Source organism: Pholcus phalangioides, unplaced genomic scaffold, assembly GCF_987345545.1.
Source record: "Pholcus phalangioides strain wild (caught in Gottingen) unplaced genomic scaffold, Ppha-v1.0 ptg000001l_1, whole genome shotgun sequence".
Classification (NCBI taxonomy): Eukaryota; Metazoa; Arthropoda; class Arachnida; order Araneae; family Pholcidae; genus Pholcus; species Pholcus phalangioides.
Genome location: NW_028301594.1, coordinates 29,862,607 through 29,884,177, shown reverse-complemented (window position 1 = coordinate 29,884,177; position 21,571 = coordinate 29,862,607). Strand labels below are relative to the sequence as shown.

At 34.0% G+C, this 21,571-nt stretch overlaps 1 protein-coding gene across 1 annotated transcript; it reads right to left on the bottom strand.

The window, feature by feature from the left end:
- Positions 1-685: 685 nt before the first annotated feature.
- Positions 686-15,713, bottom strand: mRpL39 (mitochondrial ribosomal protein L39). The gene is made up of 10 exons (XM_089234163.1): positions 15,230-15,713; positions 12,915-13,115; positions 9,848-9,984; positions 7,290-7,389; positions 6,203-6,264; positions 5,299-5,411; positions 4,200-4,344; positions 1,549-1,614; positions 1,274-1,321; positions 686-813 (listed from the first exon to the last, which is right to left on the bottom strand). Exons 1-10 carry the CDS (start codon positions 15,279-15,281, stop codon positions 739-741), a joined length of 999 nt encoding a protein of 332 aa, XP_089090289.1. The 5' UTR covers positions 15,282-15,713; the 3' UTR covers positions 686-738.
- Positions 15,714-21,571: the final 5,858 nt, after the last annotated feature.

Sequence of the window (21,571 nt, the reverse complement as noted above, 5' to 3'; positions counted from 1 at the left end):
TTTCTTCTCGAGAAATTTTGTGTTACAAACCTTCAAAAAGCATTTAAATTAACAGAAATCGGTTAATATAGCATATGAAGGGTATTTTCTTTCAATATTTATATATATATAAATTTGTTTCACCAAAATATTGTATTTTTTTTCTAATTTTTGGTCAGCTTGGGAAGAGGAGTGCAGCCTCCCCCCTCCATATATGTCTTTGCCTAAAGATAGAAAGCTCTACTTGCTCACCTAGAGAATGTTACCACCCCCCTAAGCAGAATATGCCAAAATCTGTCACATACGTAGCAGAACCATTTCACAAAACAATTTTATGAAAAGAAAAAGCTATTCTGTGTGGGAATAACACAATCATGGGAATTTTCACTTATATTACCAGACGTGCCCCGCTCCCCATCCAACAGACATCAGAGTGTAGGGAATTTTCAATGCAGAACATTTCATATCAACCAAGAGCTTGTTTCAGAACAATGCAAAACATTCTGCTTTGGGCATGCCACCTTCAAGTGACGTTTTCACAGTCATACTTTTTCCATATCAATACCAATTTTTTTACTTTCGTCAAGTTTTTCATGAAATTTTGAACCACCCTGTAATTTTGTTTCTTGTCAGATATTAAGAATCCTTAACTTGAAAATAATTACATAATATAAAAAAAGACTAAAAATTAACTGAAATTATTAAGTGTATAAAACTTGATATTTATTTACAGTAATAATTCTCTCTTTGTTTTTAAATTCAGGCAGAGGTTGCTTCTATTCTATCTTCTGTTGAGGTACTTTCTTGAATCGAATTCTGTAATCCGGTAGTATTCTGAAAAGGAAAAAAATAATAATTATAATAAAGTAAAAAAGAGAAGGAAGTTGAAATCTGAAATGATAAATAAGACAGGAATTTTCTTACTTTTTTCAATCAGTAACCATCAATTTGTTATTTGAAAAAATAATTACAATATGACTAATTACAGTATGACTAACAGACTCTCATAATAGCATTTTTTTCTCAAAATATTCACATTTGATGTGAAAAAAAAATTAAGTGCTCATTACAATAATTATAATGTATTGAATTCAAAATAAGTTCTTGCATTGTTTGCACAGTCTTTTCAAGTGATATTTTCACTGTGGGAATGATATTTCTTTCATACTAACTTATTTCGAGAAATTAGCAATGCATTATTTACTCTGAGAAAATAGAAAAGAAAGTAGGAAGTTTGAACTTTGAAAGTAATACGATTCATAACAAATTTATAATTAAAATTCACAGAACTCACTAGTTTTTTGGCTCTCTCGGCAAGGACAGAAAATGCAAAGCTGTTCAACTGTGAGAGAAAGAACACAAATAAATATCACTGAAGTCAATGTTCCATGAAAAACAAAATATTTTCCCAAATAAAGAAAGAAACTTGTTTGCAGTCTTTTGAATCAGTCAAACTTGATTCAAATTATAATGAATATAAATTCATCTTCTTCATTCACACATTTATTTAATTTGTTTGACATTTTTTATATCATGCTTTAAGCTGATGTTTTTGTCACAGATACTTACTGGAAGCTGCTTTGGTATTGACAACCCCTGAAATCTATAGCCAGTATTGATGTCCAACTGATGAGCCTAAAATCAAATTGATTTGTAAAAACACTGAACTTAGCAATGTTCATACAGTAACTAATGAAACTACTTTTGTTATTGAAGTTACAATGATTTACAGCTGGACATTGATACAACAAATTCCAATTCAACATATTCCTTAATTTAAAATTTTTTTTAAATATTATTATTTTATTAGATATAATTTCATTGTATACCCATGAATTCTTGGGAGGTGGCAATAGCTAAGCCCTATTACAAGGTTTATTTTTTTTTTTGGGGGGGGGGGGGCAAGAACCCTGAGTCCTCAGGTTCCGGTGTCAATGCTCAACATGGTGTAGGTAAGATGAACTCCTACTGATATACACACAGTCTGCATTTGCGATAATAAATAAAAACAATTTAGAACTCAAAAGAGTGGGAAACTGAACATTTTTATGAAACTTAGAAGGCAGTCGAATAATATTTTGCAGAAACAGAGATAACGTTTGTGTCCCATACAGGACATATGGTCTGAGTGTTAAAGTCCTTAGAGTGGCACACCCACTGATAATAATCTTGACTGTGGCCCTGCCACCCCCTGCTCTATTCATGGTATTTATAGGCCTACTCATAGTTTAATGTTTGCATGCTTAGAAATTCCACCAAGATATGTCCTCTCAGTTATCTAACTTACCTCCAGTTCTGCATAAGGGTTAGATAATCAGGACTCTACTGTAATACATCATCTCAAGTATTATGGAACTTGAAGTTAAAGAAAAAAAACCTAGACCAGATCTTATAAGATCCAAAAATATTTTGTCCAGACCGAACAACCTCAAAAGAGCATAGCTGACAAGTCTCCCAAATTTCTACTCCATCTCTTCCAGACTCCCAAAAAATTCTTAAGTCTCCCTAATTTTGACCGCGATTGTATTCCTACTATTAGAGAAAAAATTATTCTCAAAGAATTTACTTGGAAAAAAACCAGTTGCTTTCTTTTTTAATCCCTAAAAAGACAAAATTCACCAAAAAGGCAGCATCGATTTAGCCTTTTGACATCTGAAATTGGCAATACGACCTTATCTGTTTTTACTATATGTCTCGTTAAGTCTGTCTGGGCCAGATGAAGACTTCTTTGTTTGCGTGATGCCACATTGTTGCAAAGGGGAGAAATCCCAATAATTTTATCTACGAAAAGTCTCTACATTATATTTTCAAGTCTTTTATATTTATTTTTGTAAGGAATTTGGATTCACACGAAAACCTCTCTAATTCTGATTCTCTAAAGTTAGCAGCTATGAAAAAGCCATCAAGTTAAAATTCACTCTTTAGGTCTCAAACAGTGAATGTGTGTGTCTATGCACCAGGTCAGACTTGTGCTTTATTATACTATGTAACAAAAAAAAATTCTTTGTTCTTGGGTTAAAGTTGTCATTTCTGTGTTTGCTTGGCATGAATAATCATGAAAAAGGTTATTATTCCCCTTAAACTTTGTTTCTGGGGTGAGAGAACTGATGTTTCTGAATTGGTCATTTACCATTGGGTGACTGGAATATTAAAAGTGAAAAAAAAAAAAAAGACCTTTTCACGAGGATAATAATTTTAAAAACTGTAAATAAGTTTTAGAATATAAGTCACATGCCTAGCCCTTTAACAGAAAATTAAATTTCAAATTGCAAAAATAATGGAACTTTTTCCATTTTTGATCCTTTATACACTTCATCTTCCCGTTTTTAGCTCTCAAAAGTAATCCCTATTTTCAATATATTCTCCCTAGTATAGATGCTCCAAGTCAAGAATTCTTTGTGTGTAGTGAAGGTGTTTTTTTTTTTTTGAGTAAACACTAAGCACCCATGCTTTCTTTTCATTTTTCGAGATGAGCATAGAATCTGCATTGTCCCATTTGGAGAAAAAATTGTAAATTCCATTTTTGTACAGATTTTTTACGTTTCTCCATAAGCTCAAGATGTTTTTGGTCCAGAAATTATCAAGGAAGCTGTTAAGCACGTTAACAGAGATATCCTACACCTTTTTATCTGTCTTTGACTTTTCTAAAAAAAAAAAGTTCTTTGTATTCCACATTCTTTACTGCAATTAAATTATTCCACATTCTTTGAAAAGTTCTTGAAAAGAAAGCTTGGGGGTGCTTGTCCAAAAGAGCACCTTCACCAAAGAATTCTCAACTTGGAGCATCTATATAAGGAAGAACATATCAAAAATATCATGGCAATTACTTTTGGGAGCTAAAACGTGAAGATGAAGTATAAGGTAATAAAGATAGAAATCACATTTTTTAAATTAAAAATATTATTTTAACTTAAATTTTATTTTCTATTAAGAATCTAGTTACATTACTTATATTCTAGAACTTACAGTTTTTAAAATTATCAGTGCAAAAAAGTTATTTTTTTTTTCATTTTCAATATTCCAGTCGGCCAGTAGTGAATGGACAATTCACAAATATTGATCTCCTGAGCATAAAAACAAAATTTAAAGCATAAAATTGCTGTATTTAGTCTTTTTTAGTAGTAAGCCAAGAAAATGTGGTCTGCTAACCAAGGACAAAAATCATGTTAAATGTAGTGCTTTTTGATCCATTCTGATCTTTTTTCAAGAAAAGCACTCACCGCAGTTACTTGAGTCGAACCAAGAAACTTTGTGCTTCCAATCATTGGTCCATAACTAATGTCAACATGATCATCAACCCTGTACAAAGTAATTATTCCATCATCGTTCTGAGAGGCTATCGCTGGAATTTGCTGTTTCTTGAACCTAATACATTAAAAAAATATAAAAATTCACTTGCACAATACTGATATTTAATACTCTATGATGCACAGTGATGAAATGTTTAATACAAGTATTTACAATGCTTGTACTTGTTCTTAAACAAGAATAAAATCACAACTATCTCATGGGCATTTTAAAATTAAATTTTATTTATGTACCATAAACCAGGGTACCTCTGAGACTAGGGGTACAACTTTGGGACAGGGGATTATTTTCAACTTTCAAATTTTCAGCCAATGCCATGCGCTTTATCTATAGCAGTGAACCGATAAAAAGCATGGCATTGGTTGGAAATTTGAAAAAGCCGAAAGTAATCTGCTGGTTCCAAAGTTGCACCCCCCTCTCCACAGTCCTAAAGTTTCCAAGGTTTGCAGTATCATTGACATTTAAACAAGATCACTAACACAAATGCTATACAAAGGTTTTTAACAGCTGGCTGATGCAAAGATGTATTTTTGGAAAGACAGAAAATTCAACTGCCCTTGGGGGAATAGAACCCACGTTCTTTCACTTTCTGAGTGAACACCCTAGACTGCACTGAACGGGACTGTACATGGCCATCGGTCCTGTTAAAAACCTCCGTATAGATATTGGAGAGTGACATCATTCTCAGATAAGTCGCCATCTGATAGCAGTGTGTGTGTGTCAGCAATTGAGAACTTTGGCCTGAGTTAGCTCCAATCATCCATGTATGGTCCCGTTCAGTGCACACAAGCTCAAAGGAAAGATTGAGATATTTGTTGCCTTTGTAGTCTAGTGCGTTCACCCCAAAAGTGAAAGGACATTGGTTCAATTCCCCGCACAGGCAGTTGAAATTTCTCTTTCCAAAAATATCTTCGCATCAGTGAGCTGTTAAAACTTTCATATGGATAGCGGAGAGTGATATCATCCTTGGACAAATGCTATACTCAAAGAATTTAATGAAAAAAAGCTTGCCTATTGTGTTCAAACATTTTTACAGCAAAAGATTCGCTGACATCAAGCCTCTCAAAATGCAAATCCTGAGCACCTATTTTCCACAGCATAACTGTCAATGCTCTCAATTCTTTCTATTGAAAAATAAAAGACCAATTTCTAAAAAAAAATTGAAAAATATAAAGTTGAATGCAACATGCACGATTTTTTTGAGATATTTTCTAAAGTCGCAACAAAAAAAGATGTGTGGTTTGCACTAAAATACTTACCATGGCCTACCTTTTCTTTTGTTCATAAATTTAAAAAAAAAGTTTAAATTTCACTCACAAGTGGCACTGTAAAATTAAAAACTTGACATAATGCAAAAAAAAACATGACATTTGAAAAAATTTACTTCCCATAAAACTATTATATTTCAATATGAGCACTCATTTCAGCTCGGGTTACATCTGAACAGGGGGAAGGATGCTTATGTTGAAATACAGTTGTCATGTATGATGCAAATCATCATAAACATTAATTATTATGCACTTTTGTGTTTGCTATGTCAAGTTTTTCGTTTTGCAGCATCACCTGGGAGTGAAATTATAACTTTTTTTTTTAAATTTATAAAAAGAACTCCCAGTCATGATAAGTATTTTAGTAGAAACTGCACCTCTTTATATCAATTGGTAGGTTTGTTATTAATTTTTAAAATGTATTCAGGGCTTCTTGTCCACCTTGTATATTTTGTTCAAACAGGACTGTTCAATGGTTTTAAACAACAGAGAAAAGATTTTTTCACCCTAAAGTGATGGTGTATATAAGTAGTGACAATGGTATATCAGGATGTCATTAGCATTGTCTTATTCTTCAGATGGGACTATCAAAAACAAGTAAGTCAAAAGGGTGATGGTGTAAGACAGATCTAATAACCTGTACTTACTGGGGTAGGCTTCCAATCTGGAACTTTGATATCGGCGTCATAACAATAGCTCCCACTTTCAACTAAAACAAAAAAAACCAAGAAATACATATATATTTTATATCTGATGAATATTTGACATAATAATTCCACTCCATATCTGTTTCCTTATGGCTAGGGTGGCCAGATGAGGTTTCTGAGAAATCGATACAAATCCCGGAATTCCAAATCAAAAACCAAGACAAAACACTGAATCCATTAATAAAAACGGGACATTTTAGAAACCTTTTTTTCGGGGGGGGGGGCATTACCGTACAAAATTGCAAACTTAGAATGTATTATGAAAATACTGTCACACTGCTTCTACACTAGAGGGATTTTTTTATTGTACTTTAAGTGTTTAATTAGTTGCACAAACAGAAATCCTTTCTTTTCACAATCATTTTTCTAATTTCAAGATATTTCATAAAGCTATGGCATTTGAACAGATTATTTCAAATTTTTACTTTCATTGAAAATGTTAGCATCCTCTATTAGCTCTGCAGAGAACAAAAAATAAAATAATTAAATGTACGTATAGAAGACAGCTTAGAAACTATATGCCCCCAAAGTCTAGTTTTTTGTCTTAACTGGCAATATATTTGTCAGAATTTTCAAATGTTTTATCTAATAAAGATGTCAAGTACATAGTGGTTAATATACATTTACAGTTGTCGTGTGAATCTTAATATTTGATTAAGCAGGGAAAATTTGATATTCTATTAAGTGGGAACCTTTAACATTGTCTTCATGTGAGAAATTTCAGTTGCAGAGGATTTTATTTGTTAAACCCAATTAAGCAGGACTGACTGTGTTTGAAAATGATTCCATTGCATTCAAGCTTTGATCGCGCAAATAAAAACTGGGATTAATATGCAACCCGAAAGTTTTTTTTTTTGGACAGTAAATTTAATAACAAAAACCAGGACGTCTGGCTGCTCTACTTATGACAACATGCAAGCCTTTATGGGTAGAAATTTATTATAGAGTTACACGGCAAAACAATGATGGGCACAGATACACAGGAATTCATCACTAACTACTCAAACAAAAAATAATTAAAACTCACTTTTAGGTTTTGGCCAGCTGTGTAGTTCAATAAAGAATTCGTTTTTGAAAGCCCTTTCGATGGTAAGACCTAGAAGCATGCTACAACTTCGCCAAAAAACCTGAGATAAAAGATAAAAATTATTTATTTTTATAAATACTTAAAATGAGTTGTTTTAAGCTTGTTAGATAAAAATAAGCATCCTTTATTATTATTGCAATTTCTTTTTAACTGCCCGTTATAATGAGGTTCTACTGTACCACTTTATGTTAACCATGGCAGCCACAGGACAACTATTTGGTCCCCTTAATATTTATACATTATTTTACTGAATGGCATGAAATTCAGTCAACAGAAAACCATTTATTTGGTCCCTCTGATTTCACATTAACGACATTTTACTGTGAAAGTGAATAACTAATTCAATTATTTTTCTCCACTTCAATAAGATTAATGAAGTTGAGTTCTCACTATCCCTGCTTCTTGAGTGGTTTGCTGAGCTTGTGCATAATGTGGACTACATGACAAGTTATGAGACAAGCAATGAATCAGTTGCTCTTGCAGACCCATCTCTTTTTTTGGTACAATCAAACAGACAGAGAACCACTGATTTAGAGAAGAGTGAAACTTTTCTCACCTGTGGCACTCTTGCCCTAGTCAATGTCTAACTTTGGCTCTCCGCAGAATAGTTTAACAAAGAATCATTTCAAAGCACCAAGCAGGCACACACCAATGTTGACAACTCACTTTGATAAAAAAAAGTGATGCCCCCCTAAAAGAGCTATAATATGCTGTTTGAGAAACACTACCTCAAGTCTTTTATGGTAAAAAGCTGAGAAAATGCAGCCATAACCAGTTTGTGCATGGTTGGAAAAAAAGAAAAGACAGGCATGTTCCTAAGGAACTTGTTGTTCCAAGCACGTTTTATGGGCTCATGTTAAGAAAACAGTGAAAAAATTCAAAATACTCAGAAGTTTGACTATTTCTGTGTCAAAATTCAGAGGCAAAAAGAAAAAAAAAATCAATAGTCATAAAAAAATTAATTTTTTCCAAGATTAAATCTTAACAACGGTAAATAATCAAAATGTTTCTTGTACATATTTTCTTCACAGCGATTCTGATTGACCCAGATCAGAGCTTGGAAGGGTAGAGTCTTTCATTCTAGAATCAAATGCAAAATTTTTATTGCTTTCACATTTTGGTGACACATGATTCTCTACTTGTGTGATTTGAAAAATGTGCCACAGACCTACTTGAGTGATCTGAAAATGTGCCACAGGCTGCTTAAATGCTCTGGAATTGTGCCATGGGTCATCTAAATGTGGCGCTTAGTTCATTTTTACAAAATTAGGCTTGAAGCAGCTGGCCACATCAGACCCAGGCTACATTTGGTCCACGGGCCAAGGATTCATCATTATATGGCTTAAAGGGTGCACAATGAATTTCTTAAAAAGAAATTTTGAGTTCTTAGCTTTTGAATAGCATTGAAATTAACAGAAATTGATTATAATAGCATATAAAGGTATTTTCTTTCGAAATTTTGTTAAAAAAATTTTTTTTTGCATTGAAAAAAAAAAAGATTTTTTGATCGTTTAATGGGGGGCCTCCTTCTATTTCCCTCTCCCAGCATACAGTCTCTAATCCCAACAATATGTGATAGAAGGTAGGAGAGCAGAGATGACAACGTTTTGCCGACGAGGGGGGGGGGGAAATCAAAAATGGCTGACATAATACTTCAAGAAGGCCCTGGGGTCTATATTTGAAATTCATATTTTTTAGAACCAAATTTTTTCAGCCACCTCGTTGGGCAATTTGACTGTTGTGGCCCTTGCATTTGTAATATATGCTCTCCGCGAAACACCCTTCACGAGTTTGAGGTGAAAAATGCAGTTTTTTTTAGTACTGCATGAAAATATTTATTTTATACAGTCGATGCTGCATATTATAATCATAGTATTATCATTTGGGTAGTATTACACTTTTGCAAAGAATGGAACAAACCAATATCATAATGTGGAAAAAAATTCGTTTTGTTATCAGAACTTTGAATAATGTTATCATGTTTTTTTTGTCAAAAGTTTTTTTCTGCGAATTCTGAAGCTATGATTTAACCAAACTTATTTTTTCTCTGAGAAACTGTATCATGGGAATGTACCGTACATTATAATAAGTGTCACAATTCATTCTAATGCTAAATAAAAAAATGCAGTATTTTAGCTTAAAGCCAAAATGCTCCATTTTAGAATGAAACAAAAAAAAATGGAACGATTGAACATTTTGCAACCAATTATGTGAAAAGAAAAACATTTACTATACATCCTGTCGACTAAATGGGATACATGGTCACCTTATCAACAAACAGGACTTTTTTTGGATCTATTTATCATTTGGTTATTATCAGAAACCGAGAGTCCTGATGTGATCGCATTAAGAAGCATGAACTGTACCCAACACAAAAACTAGAATGTAAAATGTCATATTTCACACAAATATAAAAAAATTATCAGAAATCAAAGACAGAAACATATGTATATAATATACTGTAATATAAAATAATAGTGATAACAAAATGTCAAAACCTTATTGACAAGTGCCGGAGCAGATCTAAAATTCAAAAATCTCAGTTTGCAGTCATCAGTCAGAGGCCTATGCATATCCCACAATTTGCCATTTACTTCGGCTATTACAGATTGCTGACAAAGCACCTCATGGATATCTAACAGCAAAGTAATCAAAAAACATTGAACATTGAAGGACCGGACACACCCAAAAGACAACATTACTAAGGCAAGAATTTAAGAATATTAAAAAAAAGAGACAAAAATGCACTCCCTTTCCCAATAAAAGTATATAATATACATTGCATCAAAAAAAGCCACAGGTAAGAGATGAATAAACCAATGGAAGTCTGCAATATTTATGGGAGAATTAATATTTTAAAAATTGTTATACATTGGATTTTGCCAAAGACGTTTATCTACTTAAGAAGTATTATTTTCACAGTCCTAACATTTTCCCACAAAGAGATATTTCCAATTTGAGAACTTTTCCTGCTTGATATGTGGCTTCAGCTTATTCTATTGACAACATATTCAGCAGAATCCACCATACTTTAAAATACCCATTCTAATTTCCATCAACAAGAATAGACCACCTTCTCGTCTCAAAGCAGAATATTTTGCATTGTTCTGTAACTCTTTTTTATGTAGAAGAGTTCTTTCCTTTAAATTCTTACAGAGATTGGACTATGACATACATCACAGTTTTCAACATATTAATGGCAAACTGTGAAAATCTTGTATCTCCATTTTCCCGAAAACAAGGTTTTATGTCTATCGAAAGTAGACCTTGTATCTCCTCAACCAGACAAAGCTCATCATCACTGATGAACGAAGTGCCATGCATCATTAAAATTGAAAATATTGTAGTTCATACCAGCAGTAGCATTAGTGTGAATATTTCTTGCTTCTCTTGAGAAATTGAAGCAAAGTGACTTAAGAAGAGGTTTCACACTAGGCCATCAATATTCTTTGGGGGTCTTCTCATTGATTCCATTAGATTTATTAAACATAATACAGGTAGCCATCACTTTATGCAAACTCACTCAGATAAATTCTTTCTAATGAGAAGGAATAAATACATGTACATATGTATATAAAGCATGTGCCAGGGGCCCCACAAATTTTCAGGGTCCAAAATTGGCTGCTCTTTGCATTTTCGGTACAGCCCATATGTCCCCCACGATCATCTCTGCCTTAAAGAATACTACATTAATACCTAAAAATTCATGTTTGCCCAGGGTCCAAACTTATAATGAAGACCACCCCCCCCCCCGCACTTGTGGCACACTTGCTGAAGGTTGGCCACCTTTGCTCCACAATATTCCTCTGGAAAAAAGGACTGTTTTTCTAAATCTGCCAATTCTTTCATCACAAATGAACTATTAGTGGACTTAATGAACTATTAATTGCATGTATCTAAACTGGATATCCTAATCCACAAGTTCATTCAATATCCAGAAGATGGCGACAGCAGTATCCTAACTAATAGAGGATCACCGTATTATTTATTGTGCCAAATAAACTAAATTAACTTTAGGGTTTTTTCAACTACACTTATTATCATGGCATTACTGCAGAATATGTATAATTTTCGTTTAACTCAGTGTTCTCTCTCCCACAAAGTGTGCAATATCATCCCCTGGATTATAGGTGCCGAAACTGGAGTGGGGAACTGAGGCTATTTGAATGCCCTACCCAATAAATATCGTAAATAATTAATTCAAATACATACAATGCAATCCTTCTCTCCTGCATACAGGTTAGAGTTTCATTTATATGGGACAGCTGGCAACTTTCAGTTCCCCCCTTCTGGGGGGAACTGTTTTCATGTCGGCGCTTCTGAAATGAGGGGAAAGGAATGTTGCCAGTTACTTTATGCTGTTCTTTCCCTAACTTTCTCCTATTTCTAATTCCAATGTCTTAGCAAATATTGCATTTAGAAACGTGTAATTCTTTTGGTTGGGCTCACGAGAGACAGGGCAACAACTTTAAAATTGAGTTTCTAATGCATCCCAATTGTTTGGTTGAAAACATTATCAGCCTATCCATTGCAGCAGCTTTGGTAGAGAAAGAAAAAAAATAATAAAGTGTGTATATAGACATAGGCGTATGCAGAATTTTCTCAAAGAGGGGGGGTTCATTTTTTTTCCTTCTCAGGGGGGTTTAAGTTTTTCTTGCGAAATAACACTATAATCTCGGCTTGCGAGGGGGGGGGGGGTGTTAGAACCCCAAATCCCCCTTTTGCGTACGCCAATGTATATAGATGATTGTTTTTATGATGCAAGAAAATAGTGTTTCTTCGCTGTGAATGAAAAAGATGAACAAACTCAGTTTGGCATTGGCATAATGTGCAAACTGAATGGGGGCAAAATTTTTTTAATTTTTTAAAATATATATTTCACAATTAAGGGGTAGTTTCATTATTTTTATTACGAAGAAGAAATCGCAGAGTTCTATCTCACTATATTGAACTCAACTTAATGCACACAATTATGTCATTTGTATAAGTTGAGCAATTAATTGTCTAAAGCAAGGACACCCAAATTACATTCTTTAACTTGAAAAATTTGTTTTACACAATTTATTTACCTATACAGAATGATTCCATATTCTCTCTTGCCGCACTTTACTGGTAAACCGTTGATCCTAAAGCATACTTCTAATCTGAAATTGTATCCAAATAACATTTAAAATGCATATACGTCATTCATGTTGCACACAAAGGGCTGTAGAGTTATTAAAATAACTTTTGTTGGCCTCACGCAAGACAGGGCAAAAAATTTCTGTTTTAGGACAGGGTGTCCACATAAAAAGTCAATTTTTATACTTTGATAACAATGCAACTCCTTGCAATATGAATTATTTACAACCTGCTAATGTTGTTATAACCTGAGTTCTACACATTATTTAGATACATTTTTCTGATTGGAAGTATGCCTCTAGAATCAACAGTTCGCCAGCAAAATTGCAGCAAGGGAATTATGGAATTACCCTGTATAAGAATAATATATTGTTACAATGTAATGCTAATACAAATTCATAATAAAACTATTTCTTTCTTTAAAAAGTTTCTGATGTATCTTACGCATGGCACAGTGGTAAGGCGTAGACAAGTTCTTGTTCATCATGAGAGAAGTATCCCTTGGAATCCCATGGTATTCTACTTTGATTTTTTCTATCCTTGTTGTCAAAGACAGCTGCCGTGCTTTTTCTTCCGAGAAGAGATTGCTTCGTATTTTTCTAACTTCTTCATTGGTAAATGATGAAGAGCAGTAGTTGCTACAGCCTAGAAGAAAGTTACAAGATATAAACATGCTTATCTTTAGCGGTTACTGAGAGTGCTTTAGACCAGTGGTTCTTAACCTTTTTGAGGTAGCAATTGGGTGTATTAAAATTAAGGTAATACAGTGAAACTTCACTACAACAATACTCAATATAACGATAAATTCCTCTACAACGATATTTTATATTTTTTCAAGTCTTGTTTGGAAATGCCTTTTTTTCTAATGTTAAACAGCTGTCTCTGGACATAATGATAATCCCTCTACAACGATATTTTTTCTTGGTCCATAGAGTAGCGTTATATTGAGGTTTCACTGTAAATAATTATTTACTTTCTAAATTACACATCATTCACATAATTAATTAATAACTAAAAATGACCAACTAATTATTACAGACACCTTAATCAGTAAGATTTGTTATAACATGGAACATTATTTTTCGGTACTATTGATGTCATGGTCTGGTTGTTGAGAAACACTGTTTTAGACCAATAAGTGATCAGCTTGAACCCCATTAGAAATTTAAATAAACAATTTTTATTTCCTAATCAATTATTGAGATGTTTAGCCCCATGTTACACAATACTGTGGATGCTTGAGCACAAGAGCACAGAAGCGGTTTTTTCCAAAATGGGGCTTAGTGGGCTACTACAATGTAGTGCGAGACAACCATGAGCAAAACAAATAATGAGGCAGTGATAAGCTTTATTAGGGTACCACCTTGATATAAAAAGTGGGTGTTGGGAGTGACATGTCCCCTCCACACATTCTACAGCAGGGCAAAAAAAAAAATCTAGGTGCCAAAGAATTTTTTACCTGAAGAAAAAGGTCCAAAATAATGCTTCTTATGACTTTTTCAAGGGCAGATAATGACCCTCTTTCATGTTCGCAGATACGCTGCTATAAATCTCAAACAATTTCTGCTGCTCTCGGTTTGCAAAAAATCTAGTAACTACACAAAGAAAATTTTAGCCAGAAATGCCTATTGTTTAGTTGCATGGCATCCTGGTATTTGTCAAGCCTTGTCTTAAGGCTACTTCACCAAACACCAACTCTGGCCACATCGCTATATTACAATTTACTGCTATAAGTGAGATGGGTTGGAAGTGAAGGTACTGTCTATCGGTGGTCGCCTCGAGTTCATTTGGGAAAATATCTTATCTATATCCTCCCTTGGGTTCGAACCCGAGACCCTGACAACAACCTACACGATGGTAGACGAGCATCTTACCACCATGCCACTCAGGCACCTTGTCTTAAGGCTGGGATTTTTGATATGCCCTCGAGCGAGATTTTCACTGGCCCTTCCATAGTGAATTTACAGTGTGAAAAAACAAAATAAAAATTATCCCAGGCTGGAGTTCTGTCAACCCCACCCTTGGGGGGCACATCTAAAATTAGCTCTTTATCCTAAAATAAAAATTGGAACAACTACAATATAATCCCGTTTTGGCAATGCATTTACGATTTTCTTCTTTGGTGAGAAAAAAGTCTGAAAGCATGACGAGAAGTCGCATATAATGGATTTTTTTCTTCATTGTACATTGCATCGTGCATACAGGTTGCCAAAACTAACTACCACAGTATCAACGTTACCAATTTTGGTGCAAAAAAAGTCGCCACGTTGGCGCTGACCAAGCTTATGGAAAATTAACCTCAGGTTGCGCATTTTTATTAAATTTTTGAATATCAGCCTTGTTAACAATTTTTTTTTTTTTGGCAAGAATGACGTCCAAAATCATGATTCCGCTTCACTGTCGGCGACTTCTCATCACGCTTTCCGACGTTTTTCTCCCCAATGAAAAAAAAATCGCCAACACATTGGCAAAAAGGGATTAATAGCTGTTCCCAACTAGATACCTACTTCTTATTTTAATGTAATTACTTGTTTTTTTTAAAAAAAAATTCAGGTAAATTACAAATGATTGAATTTCAATCCTTTTTCCTCAATGTGCATGATGGCTTTCAGTTCAGTGGCGTAACCAAACTTCGTCAAGGGGTTCATACTTTTAACCACTCAATCAACATTAAACAGGGGTCGCACATATTTATCATATAAACTATTTAGCGGTTCTCAAAGATTTCAATAACATATAAAGAAAAAATGTTTGCTTACTTGTTTTGCGTCTTATGAGGTTTCTCAAGTAAAATGTTCGTTTTATTAACATGATTACTCCACTGAATTACGAAGGACTTCTCAAGCACATGCACCGATTGTTTACAATTTATCCACTGGCTTTGTGACGCAGCTCAGTTAATGAAGGCAGGGACTAAACATGAAGCAAGGTGCATATTCACGACAAGGAAAAATAAAGATTTGTCTTAATTTCTAAACAAATAGGTTCCAACGTTTTTGCAGTATCTCCAAATAAAATTGAGAACCTTGGCATGCTTTTTGACAAGTCAAACTGAAAAATAAATGGCAGCACCTGTCAACACGCATGAGTTGGGAGATCAGTAGGCTTGCTTCCTTTTGCAACAGATGGCGCCATAAAATCCATTGAACTTTCTGTTCTCTAGGTAGCAAAGCTGTATGAAATCTCGAGCCGCTTTGCTAGGTAGGGTTACCAGTTCGGAAAATTGAAATAGGAGGACGCCTTCGTGAGCACCCCACTGAGCTATAAGGAAAGTTACTTGCAGCTCAGTGGAACACCCTTAGTGACATCACTTTCCTTAATTTCCGCAACAGATGGCACCACTACTCTGACTGATAAAATCGGACAAAACAATAATTTTTTCCGGCTAACAGATCCGCGTAAAAAAAAAATTCAGCGAATTTCGACCGCTATTGGCACGACCTCCTAGTGTTATTTAGGAGGTCGTGCTATTCGTCAATGGAAAAAAAAACCTCCACAAAAACACACATGTTAATGAAGATTTTGTTTCAAAAAAGGGGAAAAATTATTTTCAAAGAAAAAAAAAATAATAATTCCCGAAACCTGAAAAGGAGGACGAAAAGGCGAATTTCCCGAAACGTACCGATACCGGTCCGACATCGGAAATTTTTACGTGAACGATAGTAAAAATGTATTCACTCAATAAACGCCAACATATCTTCCTTTTCTTAAATAGTTTTACTCTATTTTACAACCTTTCCATTTGCCGACTTAGAGAAATTATCCAAATTTCTCTAAGTCGACAAACGTATGCCATTTCTACGACGAACGACATCGAGTGGTATCGAAATCTCTACGTCGTTGAAATGACATCAAAAAGGAGAACGTATGGTAACCCTAATTATAGGTTTCTAGGGTCAACCAGATTCGAAAACTGAGAAAAGAGGATTGCCTACACGCAGGGGCGTAGCCAGAAATTTTGTTCGTGGGGGGGGGGGGGACCAAAGTGATAGAACAATAGATTTGCCCATCTTTTTTTCCCCTTTTCTCACATTTCGAGGGGGACCAGACCCCTAATTACCCCAGCTACGCTCTTACATTCAATTACATCCCCCTTCTCAATTTTCACCACAGATGACGCCACTACACTTACCAAAGAGAACCGGCCACCACAATTTCTCCAAACTTAAATATAACCACTTAAAAAAAAAAAAAACACAAATGACAAGTCTCTCTCTTCGTTTATAATGATATCTCTTCATTATAATTTGCCGCTTGGCAGTCGAGTGGTTAGGGAACTAGCTTCTCACTGTGCAGGTCTGGGTTCGAATCCCGGTTAGGGCATGGATGTCTACTAACAAATTCCCTGGACAGATCACGCTGATCCCTTGGGAATATGTGAAGATCATGTTATTTAAAAAATAAATTGCTACCACCATCTGGTCAGTTTCATTGCTTTGCCTGGAGCAACAGATTTTAATTGGCAAAGAGCCTTTTCTTTTGTTACATTTATTGGCCTTAAGCTCTACCGTCAGAAGGTTTCTTTTCCTACAGGAGCGTTGCTTTTTTGCCAGAGGCGATTTAACACATATGGAATCAGCATTGAGCATTGTTTACATGGCCCAAACATCCTAGAGAAGGGCCCCCAAGCCAGACTTCTCACTCCACTCGATATTTTATAGTGAATTTATAGCATGAAAAAACAAAAAATGGTGATAATTGGGCTAGAGCCAGGGCCACAACTAGAGGGGGGGGGGGGTGACGCAGGTGGGTCTCGTGCCCCGGGTGCTGGACCACAGGGGGTGCAAATTTTATTCTTAAACCTCTCCTACAACATTACAGAGGGGCGCCAAAATGCACACTTGCCCCGGGTGATAAAGCATCTAGTTGCGGCCCTGGCTGGAGCCCTGTCAGTCCCATACTTGTGGGGGCCCATGATTGTTTGCATCCTATTTTCTTCATTTCTGAATGGAGAAGAGAGGTCTCCCACAGGAACTTTGTAGTTTATTAGAAAATCCATTGTTCAGTTCAGTCACTGTAACTACTTTTGATCTTTATATGGTTGTTTCCCTAGAAATTGCACAGAAATGGTACTGGGGAGCGGAAAAAGCTGATATTTTCTACGAATAAGAAACAGCTGTTCACAATGGAGACAATGAATTTGAGTCTTGTGTGCCTTATAAAACTCCCATCAAACTCAACTAGAAACTGAAATCATCACCAGTTTTTGTTCAATTCACTTGTATTTTCTCATGTTGAAATTCGATCAAAATATTGATTCAAATATTTTTAAATAGGGCCACTTATCTGAAATGTTATGTATTGGAACATAATTTAAGACATCTCTCTCAAATTGGTTTCATCAAATAAATCAAGTTAAATCATAAACTTCTAACAAAAACTCCAATCGGATTGATTAAGTTGATTAACTTTAAAACTTAACTTATTACTTTAAAACTTTTAACTATAATTAAGAATTTATCAAGTAAACCAACCCCATTAACCAAATAATTGGACCAACCCTAATATTCAGCGTCAGAGTGTTACAGTGATAAGACGCTTGTCCACCACCACCATAAAGGTTGCTATCAGGTCTGCAGGTTCAATCCTGACAAAGAACACAAGAAACAGTCTTTTCCCTAATGAACCTGAGGCGACCCCATTCATTTGATGCTCCTTCATTTCTAACTCAACTCGTTCGGTAGTAAATTGCTGTATGGCGATATGACCGGAGTCATTGTGTGGTAAAGTAGTAGTAATAGCTTTAATATGATATATTTGTGATAGTTTTTAGATAATTTTAGATAAAATGTAACAACCATAGATGAATACACATATCCAATTACACATACCATCTTTATTAACATTTGGTTATGCTCAAAGGAACTCTCACTGAATTACATCTTAGAGACAAAGGCCTATTTTGTTTTTGCTTCCCTCTAGTTTTATAATAATATCAATAACAACAACAATAATAAAGTGTTCTGGACAATTTTTTTCTGTTAAAGGCAACTCTAGTGCATTTGAGAGAGAACTATCAAAATAATAATAAATTCAAACAACTGGTAAACAACAAAACAATGTGCATTGCCTAACCAATGTTGAATTTCAAGCTTTACATCAATAATCTTATTTTACATATTTTAACACTAGACTCTATTCCCTACATATTTTTAAACTAACTCTGATTATATTTATCTTTTTGCATAATTTTACAGACAATGAAGAAAATTGCGTTAATTAAAAAAATGAACTGATAAAAGAACTTCAAAAGCTGATAAATTCCCATAGATCAACAAAAAAAAAAAAAGGTCATTCATAACTATACATTTTTAGACATTAAAAACACGAGAAAGCTTTTATCACACATTCTCTCCTTTTTTTATCATTTCGGATTTAAATATTTACATGTTACATATACATTGTGAATTTCCAATGAAACTTTATTTAAAAATTTTGATTAAATTTAAATATTTGGAAACTGTCTTACATATATCTTACATATGAATCATAATTATGTAATTACAAATAGATTCATCACATCCTTTGACCTTCCTTTAAAAATCATTCAAAATCAATCAAATGTCTATTGAGATATATGAAACTCCCGTATGGCAATATTCTTGTGATTGAGTATCAATATTATATAATAATCTTGTATATAATGATATATTGGTCTGGGAGATTTCCCAAAAGGATTAATTTTATAATAAATCTCATACAACAATTTTCTTTCTTTGCATGAAGATTATTATGCAGAGGTTTCACTGTATTTGATAACATTTTTCATCAACAAAATTTTTTATTTCATATCGAGTTAATATCTTGTTACATAATACACTTTTAATGCAGGTGTTGAATGTTTATTACTTCTAAATTACAGAATTTTTTCTTCATTGACATTATTTAGAATGACAATGTTAAATATTGATGTGCAATGCAAAATTGTACAACTATAATGATACTTAAAACAAGTAAATGAATTATTATAAAAGAAAAGTTAAGATTTTCTTGCATTCAAAAATTCTTGAAAATGTTTTTGCAAATGTTTAATAGGAGTAAACAAACATTTATGGTTCTTCAATATATCATTCATACACAGTAAAACTCAGGATTACGAGCAAATAGTGTTTTGCAAGACGGGCAGAAAATTTAGACAGATTTGACTCGATAAACTATGTTTCTCACAACACAAGTGAGCGTACGAAAGCTTTCTAGATTAAGCTGTGCACATTCGTGTTGCCTGTTGAGCGTCACGTAATCACTACTGTCTTAACCAGTTCAGGGGCTAGGCTTTTCTTATTTTAATGAAAGAGAAAATAAAAATAATAATTGCGTATGAGTGAAAAATTTCAATGGTTTAGGGCACTTGTTTGACTTGGGCCCATTTGTTTTGACACCATTGATTACAAGAGTAGCATTCTTAGCACTAACTAATGAAAGAATACTGCAACTACAAAAACTAAACCACACATGCAGATTGTAAAACATCCCTCTGAGGAACTCGTAATAAATTGGTGCATTTGGAATGTGCTGTGGAGTTATTAGATTCAAAAGCTGAGAAAAGACGATGCCTGCGCGCACCCTTAGTAACGTTACTTAGTACGTTTACCTGACAGATGGCGGCACTATTCTGACCAATAAATTTCCCTAACTAAAACAGTACTAAAAAAAAAAAAAAACTGGGAATCTTGATGGCTATTGGTCAATGGAAAAAACCCACAAAACATTCATGTCAATGAAAAAGAAAGAAAAACAGTGCCGGAAACCTGAAAAAGAGGTAAAAAGGGAGAAAAATTGAAATGACATAAAAAAAAAGAGGATGTCTGGTAACCCTAGCTGTGGATGTGTTGTGTTACCTAACATGAAATGTGTTTCTGAGGAGTGACTGTTATGAAATGCTGCCATCTGTCTTTCAAATTCAAAAGCAAACAACTCAACCGGTTATTTTAGCTATTGCAAGTCTCACCTTTTTGTTTTGTGTTAATTAATGCAAGCAGGTATTTCAAGCCCCCTGCTCTTTTTTTGAATCATTCCATAAATTTTATGGAAGAAGCCTTCATTATAAAATTATATTCAAGTGTTTTGGATCATGGAACGCATTATGCTCATAAACCGAAGTTCCACTGTATACACTTACCATAAAAAAACTCATCTCAAAAATATTTCAAATAAAAATAACAATGTGATGCATTAATAGTTGAGCATATATAGTGGAAGATAATATAATAAAAAAAATTTTTGATTTTTTTTTAAATTATATTTTCTGAAAGATATATAGCACACTCTTTATAATTTACATAAATTAACAAAGCAGTCACCAAGAGGACTTTCAATCAATGGAAAAATCATGTTTCATTATTATATGTGTGCGAATAAATAAATGTTCTTCAAACATATTGGTATAAATACATTGAAGTGATAATTCACATTATATATATAAATATTTTTGCTTATCGGAAAACAGTCGTGAAACAGATTTGAATATGGAAGGGGAGAAGAGTGACTACATATTGTTATTGCACATAACGTTTTGTTTGAACCCTTTGCATTCATCCCAGATCCAAGAAAACAAATTCAATCTCAGAATTATAAGTGATAATTAAACAAAATCTTTTCTTTATCTTATATTCCATATTTTTAATTTAATAGTCAACTATTTTAAATGCTTCCATGATTCTCAGAAAAGTACTCTATTTACCTGACTATAAGATTTTCTCCGAATTTCTGAGCGGGATACTCATGTACAACTACACATGACTAATATACTCATTAATCAAATACATGAGCATCTAATATTTTTAGTCATCTTTCTTTCGTGAGCTTTTCAACCTTTGTGACTCTTCAACTTTAATTTAAGAGAGTTCATTAGATATAGTTTTTTCATACAGCAAATAAAACCTGAAGCCTAAGTAGGTAGTAAAAATTTGCCAAATGTAATTAAACCATATAGAGGATATGAGCTTGTTTGAGCACAGAAATTTACAGGATATTATAGAAAAAATCCAGTTACATGTACATTTATATTGGCTCATCAACCATGGACACTGCAAGGGGTCTTGGGTAACTTCTTGTGATAGAAAAAGGAATCCTCGGGTAGATGCTAATTGAAAAATAAAGCT

What these genes read in the sequence shown, in the direction of transcription:
- mRpL39 (XM_089234163.1), bottom strand. Translation starts at nt 15,281, where the DNA reads ATGTTAATAAAACGAACATTTTACTTGAGAAACCTCATAAGACGCAAA. An exon ending in GCCTTACCACTGTGCCATGC is followed by an intron (nt 9,985 to 12,914) that starts GTAAGATACATC and finishes CTTTGCTGTTAG; the next exon opens with ATATCCATGAGGTGCTTTGT. An exon ending in GTTCGACTCAAGTAACTGCG is followed by an intron (nt 1,615 to 4,199) that starts GTGAGTGCTTTT and finishes ATTTGATTTTAG; the next exon opens with GCTCATCAGTTGGACATCAA.